The sequence below is a fragment of the Clavelina lepadiformis genome, chromosome 7 (assembly GCF_947623445.1).
Source record: "Clavelina lepadiformis chromosome 7, kaClaLepa1.1, whole genome shotgun sequence".
Classification (NCBI taxonomy): domain Eukaryota; kingdom Metazoa; phylum Chordata; class Ascidiacea; order Aplousobranchia; family Clavelinidae; genus Clavelina; species Clavelina lepadiformis.
The window spans coordinates 15057091-15067889 of record NC_135246.1 but is presented as its reverse complement, the minus strand read 5'-3'; the positions used below and the strand labels follow the sequence as shown (position 1 = coordinate 15067889).

General features: G+C 35.2%; 2 protein-coding genes across 2 annotated transcripts; both read right to left on the bottom strand.

The window, feature by feature from the left end:
- Positions 1 to 2454: 2454 nt before the first annotated feature.
- Positions 2455 to 4929, bottom strand: LOC143466077 (uncharacterized). Its single transcript, XM_076964681.1, has 4 exons — positions 4714 to 4929; positions 4474 to 4582; positions 4314 to 4383; positions 2455 to 4155 (listed from the first exon to the last, which is right to left on the bottom strand). The coding sequence occupies exons 1-4, from the start codon at positions 4866 to 4868 to the stop codon at positions 3317 to 3319; spliced, it is 1173 nt and encodes a 390-aa protein (XP_076820796.1). The 5' UTR covers positions 4869 to 4929; the 3' UTR covers positions 2455 to 3316.
- A 3180-nt stretch (positions 4930 to 8109) lies between these two features.
- LOC143465439 (uncharacterized) lies at positions 8110 to 10185 on the bottom strand. The gene is made up of 4 exons (XM_076963730.1): positions 10002 to 10185; positions 9755 to 9869; positions 9618 to 9687; positions 8110 to 9414 (listed from the first exon to the last, which is right to left on the bottom strand). The coding sequence occupies exons 1-4, from the start codon at positions 10148 to 10150 to the stop codon at positions 8438 to 8440; spliced, it is 1311 nt and encodes a 436-aa protein (XP_076819845.1). The 5' UTR covers positions 10151 to 10185; the 3' UTR covers positions 8110 to 8437.
- Between the last annotated feature and the right edge of the window lie 614 nt (positions 10186 to 10799).

Sequence of the window (10799 nt, the reverse complement as noted above, 5' to 3'; positions counted from 1 at the left end):
TTCAACATAAGCAGCTTGGTACTTTTGCCAAAGTGAACATAAAGTTACAGAGTCAAAATTTAAGAAATAAACATTAAAAAAGTATATTTTTACCCAGAGGACTTCTATTAAAATCAGGTTGACGCTGTAAAGAGTAAACCATAAACTTGAAATTTTTGAAACTTGGTTATTGGCCTGCAACGGTATACGACTGATTTATAAGTATAAATTACAGTCTGATTGTCAAGTTATGAAGCAAAGTTACATGTACTTTAAGTGGTTCGCCAAAGCATAGCCACGGCAGAGCAGAACAATTGTAGGCCTACAGATAAAACGTGTAGTTGGAAAGGGGCAAAATCGTTATTAATTAATTATTTATCTAAGATATCAACATAAGAAAGCTGCAGAAGACTTGGACAGATTAAATAAAATTATGCCATCGTATTTTATAGCGATTTCAAAAGAGAATCTAAGACAAGAGGAAGCCATCAAACAAAAACATGGTATATGGTAAAAATGGCGTTTTTCTAGCAAAAAATTCTATATACAGAGATTCAATCTAAACACTCTTAAAAGTATCAAAACACCAATGTGACGCATTGTTGTGATATCATTGAACTGTTAGTTGGTCAAGAGTATAATGTCTAGGAAACTTACGTTCAATTGAGTAATACCGAGAAGTTTTCCCAAACACTCGAGAAAAGTATTGAGTCCACTTAAAGTTGTGAGTGCTATAACAAAAGTATATTTTTCCACATTGAAGACATTTTTACTTCAAAAGAAAGTGATGGTATTGGAAATTTATTTTCCTCTTTTTTGTGTAACCTTGCCGTCACACGTTTTGAGCCTTGTGCATCACATATGCCTTGTTGTAGAAACCCGACAGGTCCTGGAAAGTGCGCTTTGTATCGAGGCTTTGGTACTCTAACAGGTTTTACAATGTTTGACGAAGTTGACCGCACGTAACTGAAGCATAAAGCATCGACACCTGGCATTGACTATAACTACTCGCAGGCTGTTAAGTTGTAACAGTGTTTCTACGTCATTGACAGCACCTGAACGTAGCGTTTCTGTTGCAGCAAGTTCCATGCTGCTTGTTGTGGGTTTGGTTGCAAGCCTTTCCTGCCACATCTGGACCTTTGTGGATACAGCATCAACAACTAAACGTTTCACCTTGGTAATGAGGCTTTCCTCGACTTGAGTTGGATAGACGCTACTACAAATTACGCAATTGCTTCTTATTGCCCCTTATATAGGTTTAGCTTATACTGAGTTTCCCTAGTAATACGTAAGAGATCTGTCATGCTTCAGACCTACTAGTACGTTGAGTTGGTACAATATTGAAATTTGATTTGATTCTTGAAAATGTTGAAAACTTGCCACATACCCAATTAAGTCAAGTAAGTTGATATTGTCTGAATCCAACTCATAAAAAGAAAGCAAAACTACGATTTCTGTCAAATACAAACGTTTAAAAGTTTTGCACTTTGCTTCGCTTTGCTACCTCGTGTGGCATAATCGGTCGTAAACTAACAAACCTCATTTTGAATTACAGTTAATGTGTTTGGACAAAAAAAAGTTTTATTTTTGATGCCGAAACCTGAGTGAAGAACTGATTGGAAACAAGTCAAGTTATTTATGGAATTTTTGAGAAAGGGACTCGAGTTATATGAAATATTATGCAAAAATTGACTCCGATTCGAGTCAAGTCACTAACTGAAATCATTACGACGCTGCGCATGAAATGGGCTTATACTCTGTGCATAGTATATAAAATCTACAACAGGTAAACTGCGTATAAAAGCAACTGCCTGGTAGCAAATAGTGGAATATAAAGTTTGCACATTAAAATATGATTGTATTTGTTTATAGGTTTGATGAGCATCGACCGTTGTCGTTTTCTTACCTTCTAAGCTTCACATGCACATTTCGATTAAATCGCTTTTCTCATTTTTTTATTATTTAACAGCAATTTCATACTTGGTAACGGTTAAACGCTTTTCTTAGTAGCTCATCGTCTTTTATCTATTCTTTGTTTGTTGTAAGAGTGGAACGGAGCTTATTTATCGTCAGGTGTTAAACAGGGTCCCACGTAGCACCAACGTAAGCAAGCTTATAACCAAACTATGCGCTTCGAAAGAATTAGTCTTATAATGATTAACAGCAAATTTTAGGAAGCAATTTTATCCTAACGCTGCTTTTAAAACAACTACTCCAGCAATAAAAACACTTCCTTTGTTTCTATAGAAGTAAAAAATAAAATCTCGAATAAAGTCGGGATTTTCAGAGCAATGAAAATGACGAAGTACCAACCGAACGTTCGGGTTCGTGTTCAAAATATCCTTGAATATACACCAGCAATAACTCATGTACTTTTTTTTCTAACAATAGTCGTTGTTATTAATTTTTAAGCGAGCTGGATGTAAACTAAATGCTGCTGGATTATCAATAAAATGCACGACATAGGGAAACAGAAAGTATTTTTATGTTTATTTGAGGCAAGCCTGTTTGTAAAGAAAATTAATTAGCGATAAACCATAAAAATGAAAAGAGATATTTGTAGCATTGCACAAGTTAAAGGCGGGTGATGCTACACACATTTGTAGAGAAAGGTCATTATAAAATATAAGAAGAAAATAAATTCAAACGAATTAAGTTATGAATAACTGAAAAAACGATCCATGCAGAGTTGCAAGTCGGGCCGGGTTTTTCGGGTCGGCTAAATTTGAAAAAGAGTTGAGCCATATTCGGGCTCAAACTCATAATCACATTCTGCCGCATTTGCGTTGCAATTTCACTTTTTTTGCACCGATGTGCATGCGCAAATAGGGATCTAAAAATTACCGCAGAGAACAACTTAGAAAAGGATGATATAAAAATATGACGTTTTAATCATTCGGTACAATTTAATTTTCGTCCTACATCCAGCTTCAAGTTAAATGTCGAGTTCGGACTGGAGTCGAGTTAAAATATAAGGCCCGGTTGCAACTCTGGATCCATCCATGACAAAAAACACATCAATGGTAGAATTCAAGATGAAATTACGGAGATCAAGAAATCTTTAAAATTACATACATATAAGCCAAGACGATTACAGTAACTATATAACTTCATGCTAAAGTACGTATAGAATCAAACAACGCAAAACAGCGTAATCAAGTGCTTCAGTATTATTAAGTTTCAATTATTAGGTATTGTATATTTTGATATAAACCCGCAAAATATTTTAAGACATTTAGTTTAAGCCTTTTCTATAATTGTTATGCAGCACCATCAGCAAAACTTTCCATTAACTAATGTTTTATATAAATCATGGTCCAGTGTCAAGGACTCGATTCTAACCTATAGTTTGTACGGAAGCTAAAGCATTGTTTGTGCCAGACTTGCTGTTTTGCTTGCTTTCATTGTTTATCCAGTCAGTTGCATTTTCTTTGAATTCTTGAGCAAGTAAATAAGCTCTTTGCGCATCTAACAGTTGGTTCATGTCACGGTAAGCGACTCCAAGATTGTGATAGAGCGAACCGTAAACGCGATAATTTTTAGCTGAATCTCCAAACATTAATTTCATATTTCCAATACCTTGTGATGAAAACTCAATTGCTCGATTAAATAATTTTGTGGCGTTGCAGCATGAGCTAAAATTTAAAAACGTAAAAGCCAACTTTATAGCTTTATGCTTAAAGCTACAATCGTTTTGCTTTGTAATTTCATCAACAAGCTTTTCCATAAATGGTAGTTGGCCATGAAACTCATTAAAATTTTGGATGTGCCTGATTTTTTTTGCTATTGCCGTTAATATAATTGAAATATCGTAAAGTTTGTTAACTCTCATTTCGCTATCATAAAGTTTTGTGCCAAATGTAAACAAACATCGAATTAAAAGAATAGATATCTTATAATTTTTTTCCACAAATGACTTTGCCTGGTTGAACAAGGTACTCTGCAATTTTCCACAAACTTCTTTTGCTTCTGACGTAAAATATTCAGATTCTACGATTACTGTCATATCCATACCGACCTTTTCTGCCACATCCAGTGCATTTTTTTCCAAGAGACATTCTAGTAAATGTATCATGTACTTAACTTTGTAGTAGTTTTCCACAGAAAGAATGATGCGTTGCAGCATGTATATTGCGTCATCGTATCTTTTCTCATTTTTGTCTCTTAGCGCCACGCCTGAAATTATTTCACATAAGCTTTATATACAATGCAAATGTAAGAGTAAGCGTCGCAAAGTGAAAAGAGTAAAACAAAGTAGAATAGAAGCAAACATTTTATTTTATGATCACTTTCGCCAAGTCCATGTAAATGGTATTTGTTAGATATTGACCGACCTTCCATATGAAGTAGTTCTTGGCTGGTAAGCTGGGCAGCCGATGCTACAGAAATACTTGGACCTGAGGGCTTACAAAATAACAGGGCTTTGAGACTGGAAAATGTTTCTCGAGTGTAAGCACAGACAAATCAACGTGTTACTTGTTGAAACTATCATACCATGTTACTTAATGATAGCCTTTCTATAAGGTTTTCAACCGTACGATTGCGTGGTATGCTTTCTACTCCGTTCGGTCCCAGGGATATGCTTGTACGACATGTCGGGCACCTGAAACAAAACGACATCTACGTTGTTTTTGCAAACAACGTTTTCAAAAGTACTTCGCTGTAAATGATTTCCATTTTTGGTTGTTAGGTGTCTACTGTGAAGTTAAAGCAAACATAAGTGTTTGAACAAACTTCAAATTAGAGGAAAAGCTTGCACAAAGACTTTCCAAACAAACTTGACACAGATTGTGACCACATGAGAGCATGCGAATAGGTTTCTTTAACATTTCCAAACAAATTGGACAAGTAACTTCGTCACCATCCATACTAGACGTGCTAGAGCTCATATTTCCTAATAAATAAATCTATACATCAACGACTTTACATGAAAGTATATACTTCTACATCTGAAACTGTAAACAAAGTTGTCGTAAAAGATAATATTAGTTAAATATACATGTTATAATTATTTTGACATATTTTGGCATTAAAAAGCCGACCTTTTCTCTAAAACAGCTTTTAGTTTCCAACTTAAAGCAACACATAAAGCAACCTCGATATACATTTATAAAGATTAAGGGGAACGGACGAACAGTAAACGTGAAAAGAGAACAATGCAAACGAATTACCGTCAACTTGAAACTGTGAAACGTTGCAGCAATTACATTCACAAAATACATCTTTGCTACTGATCGTTTATATATCAATATTCTACAAAAGTCTGACTAATGTAATGTCTTCTACACATCTTATAAGCTGATAGCCTTATTGGGTACAAGTACAGCCGTTAATTAAGTTTATTTACGATCACTTTGCTTGCAGAAACACAAAAATATATACAACCTTTTACCTCACCGTATCCCTAACCCAAAATATTGCAAACTTGCTGAGCAAACATATCATATCAACTGAAACGTTTATTTGGTTGTTGAAACGCAAAGCTTAAAGTTTTGTTTTCTTACACGCAGTGAACCGATTCTTTGACATCAATTGACTTTGTACCCATAGACACCTTAGTTGGTTTAGCGTTAGCCGACATTTCTTTTGACTTTTGTTTCTTTATTATCTTTTGCTACTCGCGTCACGCATGAATAAACAAAATGTGCGCCATGAGAGCACGTGAGCTAAAGTTGAGACTAAATGCAAACAGATCCGCCTAGGAGACGCATTTTCTTTGTCATAAGATTGACACCAGAAAAAAAGAGTCACTTATTGGGACATTTTCATTCTGTAAACGTTACAACGCGTGACTATTCTGCATTTGCTTTTGCAACAGGTAAGTCTCCAGACTTGTTTTGCAAAAGCAGACAAGGATTTAGAATTTTAGATCGTAAATGACGTTATTTAACCAAGTAAAAATGTGCGCCTGACGTCATATAACGGTAGGCCTACCATATTTTCATCGCCTAAAAAGAGGACAATTTCGCCAGCTAGTACAATGCAAATAGAGTTTTACGTTTAAAGAATTTATCACATGTTTTTGGATAACTATACGCATATGCACAAGTAATGCATTCAGCTTCAAAATCATTACGTCCTTTTCTGAAACAAGGATACTTTTGCCGCAGTTCATCAGAAAACACAGTATATTTCTTTGGCGTTATTGCTTAGCTTTTATGGTTGTCTAAATCAAAACAATGATAACAAAAATGGTTAGACCTCATGCTGTCGCCGAAATGTCACTTGACTTAGGCCTCATGCCAAAAAGTCGGGATCACGTCAATTGACCGTGAACAAATTCACCGGCGACAATTGGTCGTGGTCAACTGACCGGCAACAAATTGGCCGGCGACACAAATCAAACGCTACGCATTTTATTTTTATTTTTTACGCATATTAGCATTGTTGTTTATTCAAATTATTTGATTAAAGTAATAATATGATTTAAGGTCAGTTGGTTCTAGGTAAATTTACGTCACGGTCAGTTGTCCCCCGGTCAGTTGTCCTCGGTGAGTTTGTTCGCGGTCAATTTCCCACGGTTAATTGTCGCGGAACCCAAAAAGTCACATAAAAATATAATTGTGTTGAAAATATAAGCAAGAAAGTACAAAATGCAAAAAAGAGGACATTTTGACATTTTTCAGTAGGCTATCGCTATACTTTGAGCACAATTCATTTTTCTTTAGAAAAGAGGATATATGGTAGCCCTAAGTAACACTAATAGTAGGCTAGGCCTACAAAACTCACACCTTTGCTTTATTAATGGGCCTTGTTACATGTGAGGTTCTGTTGCAATTTTTCTGGCGCAAGTTTGAACTTAACAGACCCCAAGTTTGAACTTAACTCAACATGCGCGCATGTAAAACCACGAACTTGTCGAAACGACTAGCGGTACTTTCTTTACGGTCTGTTAAGTTCGAACTCGTGCCAGAAAAATTGCGACAGATCCTCGCATGTTAAAAGGCCCAAATGTTACAGAGAACGTCGAACAATGTTTGCAATAACAATCAAGAAGGTAGGGCTGGTAGGGCAATTTGTTGGAAAACATTTTTTAAACCAGCAATTCATCATGTTTCATGGCTACAGTAATTTTTTGGAAATAAATACAACGTCTCGCCTAAAAGTTTTGTTGAAAGTATAAGCAACTAACTCGAAATGCGAAAAAAGAGGACATTTGGGAATTTTTGAGCGTCCTCGGAGGACCATTCACTTTTCTTGAAAAAAGAGGACAAATCCTCCTAAAAGAGGACGTATGGTAGGCCTATATAACGGTCATTGTAATTTTGCTGTGCTTGATAAACGTTCGAGCTCTTTTGGATAAAGAAGAGTAAATCTTCCTTGCATTTCGTGCTTTCAGTTGTTATATTTGTCTGATAGTTGCAGGTCCATGCTAAGGTTTGAATTTGGCGGGGATTGGAAGTTTTGTGTTTTCGAGTATTTACCTGAACATTTTAAGCTCAAAACTTGTTGTAAAGTTTAAGTGGTTGTTTTAGAAATTTTAGTGCAAGGATTTTTTCCAAACTATAGACATGTAGGCGGCTCTAGACTAGATTCCGTTGCAAACCAAAATTCAGGGAGGTTCATGTTGTGGCGCGACAACAGTTCTTTGGTTTTTAATGTACTTCGCACTGAAAAATCTATCTCTTTAAAAAGGGTCATGACCTCATAAGCCGCGTAGAGGTTTGCACAGAATCCAAGTGTTCCTTTACAATTGTTCTTTTAAATTTTGTCTTATAAAGCTACAAAACAATTATCGATTTATTAATTAAATGATCCATTTATTTATTTAAAAAAAATTATCCTGGCAAGCAACAGTCATCATGGTCAGTACTTTTTAAGGCGGCCATAGGAGACAAATTCAACAATACGCTATATTTTTTAAGACATCCCTACATTTACCGGAAAAACAAATAACTTATTAACTGAAGCGATTAAAAGCCAAGATCTGAATCAGGAAAGAACTTCTTTGAAGTATTTGAACGCGTTTGATTTTAAAGTGTATTTTGTTCAAACGTCCTTTCAATAAATACTATACGTGTGAAATACAATACTTCGCTGAATTATACGATTAAAATACATATATAGCCTATATAAAAACTTAAAACAAGTCTAAAATAAACTATTTGTAATACCAAATAATTTGTTTTTGGGTCATACGAAACATCCTAACTGCATTTACTGTATACACACTTACTGTACAAAGTATTTATTACAGATATAAATATGAAGAATATGAATATGTAAAATATGACAGCAAAGCAAATAGGAATATGGAAACTTTCGTTCAGAAAAGTTATTTAATGACAAAGTTAAAGTTTACTCTGCTGTTATCAAATCAAAACGTTCATTCATTTTCTGTAGTTCCATTGTTAATACCATCTTGCAATGGCGTTAACAGAGGTTCATTAATTAGCGATGACCTCGATGGCAGCGATGAAAACGGCAAAGGAATATTGAAGTAATAACAAGTAGGATTTTAGGTGGGAACATGACTAGAAGGAGGACGAGGAAGATAGTTTCTTAAAAGACTTGAACGATAAGAAAGACCAGGAGTAGAATCACTGATTGAAGAGAGAGAAGTAGTGAAATTATTGTAACGACGAGGTAGAGGGCGAGGTGGACTTGAAATACGCGCGCTAGAAACATTTTGGTTTGAAGAAGGCGCTTGAAGCAAGCGAAGTGAACGCGTCCTGTTAATGGCAGATTTCTTGTTGTTTTCAGCAAGCAAAAAATATCTGTTTGCTTCATGTAACTGATTTATACCACGATAAGCGACGCCAAGATTGTAATAAAGTGATCCTAAAACGTCATAAAGATTGGCTGATTTGCCAAAAAATGTTTTCATATTTCCAATACCTTGTGATGAAAATTCAATTGCTCGAACAAATATTTCAGTTTCATTGCAACAAACACTTAAGTTTAAAAGCACAGATGCCAATGTTAAGACTTTCTCTTTAACTTCACAATTACTTTGCTTGACCATCTCATCAATTAGCTCTTCTATGAATGGAAGTTGTTCACAAAACTCGTCAGCTTTGTTTTTGCGACTCATTTCCTTGGAGATTATTTTCAGGCAATGAGAAATATCTTCTAGTCGACTGAGATTTTCACGTCCATTGTAAAATGTTGAAACAAATTTAAATAAATGAGAAGCTATATGAATAGATATTTTGTAATTCTTGGCAATAAATGATTTGGATAGATTGTATAAATCATTTACACAATCACCACAAACTTCCTTTGCTTCAAGCGTTAAATGGTTTGTCTCTAACAAATTGGACAAATCCTTACAAACTGCTTCAGCCATGTCAAGTGCATTTGTTTCCTGGAGACATTCCAGCAAATAAATCATGTACTTGACCCTGTGATAACTTTTTACAGAACAAATAATGCGTTGCAACATGTAGATTGCGTCATCAAACCTTCTATGACTTTTGTCGTTCAACGCGACACCTGCAACAACATGAAAGCTGAAATTTAAGACGCAAGCTTTTTTCTGTAAACTTACTTATTAGCAGAGTGGTAGTTAATGTTTTGCAGGTTTTTTGTATGAACTAAAAGAAATTGGTTTGGTCCCTAAGACCTTAAACTTAAACAATCTTTGATGGTCCTAATAGGACGAGGCAAGAATGAGTCTCAAAAAGGCATAAACTTACTCTCCATGTGAATGAGCTCCTGAGTGGTCAACTGGACATCTGACATTGAAGAAATGCCTGGTACTGAAACCTATTTCAATGAACACGTTTTCATAAAAGCAAATATATCGCGTTCCTTTATGTCCCAGATTTCGTACCTTTTTATTTAATGCCATTTTTTCCATAAGATTTTCAACAGTACGGTTGCGTGGTATGCTTTCTACTCCCTTTGAGTTCAAAGATACGCCTATATGTGTCCGGCAAGCTGGGCACCTATAGAAAAAATTACGATTCATTTTTTTCAAAAACTAAAACCATAACTTCTTTGATTGGTTTCGATTTGTTATTTGTTGCACTTAAGTCATCAAATTGGTTATACTGAAATAAACAAGTGTAACGACAAACCTTGCATTGTAAAAGTAAACGGAATTAGCAACAAGACTTTCCAAACAAACTTGACACAGATTGTGACCACATGAGAGCATGCGAATAGGTTTCTTTAACATTTCCAAACAAATTGGACAAATAACTTCGTCATTTCCGACGTTCGCCATATTGAGGTTGATTCTCTTCAACCAAAGGTTTGCCTACAGACCTACACCTGTAAGTTATACGAAATAAAGTCAATTTCCTCACAGCAAATTACTTCAAAAAAGTATATAAAAACCCTTAGCTTGTATAGTACTTTAGGTACAAGGGAAATTAACTACAGTTTGTTATAACTTGACGCTCATTCTTTATATGCACCGGCATCAGAGCTCAAAACGAAAGCTTATCACAACCAGAATTAAATATCGGTTGAACTCAATAATGTTGACAATAATGTCAGAGATTTATGTGTTTGTTTTACGCTGCGGGGACTGCACAAATTGGTACTGACAGCACCAGCCGAACTGCAAACAAATTGTAAACATAGTCTAGGATTGCAAAGCTTTGCAATTACAAACTATATGTTGGTAACTGGCAGTCTTCATGTTAATGTGTAACAAGAGCAATTATAAAAACATCCTGTCAAAGTTCAATTTGTTGTTCATTGTCTTCGCTCTTTCTCACTGGCACTCCGATTAAAACACAGCCTAACAATTATAGTTTTATACACAAGAAACGTGTTAAAACACATTTTACCCTTTGAAATCGCTACAGTGTTTGGTATACGTTTATAGATTTTAATTTCTCGAATGAACAATGTCTTGATTAGTGCAT

Coding starts and splice junctions, on each gene's coding strand:
- LOC143465439 (XM_076963730.1), bottom strand. CDS start 10,150: ATGGCGAACGTCGGAAATGACGAAGTTATTTGTCCAATTTGTTTGGAA. Junction 9,870..10,001: donor GTTTACTTTTACAATGCAAG/GTTTGTCGTTAC, acceptor TTTTTTCTATAG/GTGCCCAGCTTGCCGGACAC. Junction 9,688..9,754: donor AAATGGCATTAAATAAAAAG/GTACGAAATCTG, acceptor TCATTGAAATAG/GTTTCAGTACCAGGCATTTC.
- LOC143466077 (XM_076964681.1), bottom strand. CDS start 4,868: ATGAGCTCTAGCACGTCTAGTATGGATGGTGACGAAGTTACTTGTCCA. Junction 4,384..4,473: donor GGCTATCATTAAGTAACATG/GTATGATAGTTT, acceptor TTATTTTGTAAG/CCCTCAGGTCCAAGTATTTC. Junction 4,156..4,313: donor AGAACTACTTCATATGGAAG/GTCGGTCAATAT, acceptor AAATAATTTCAG/GCGTGGCGCTAAGAGACAAA.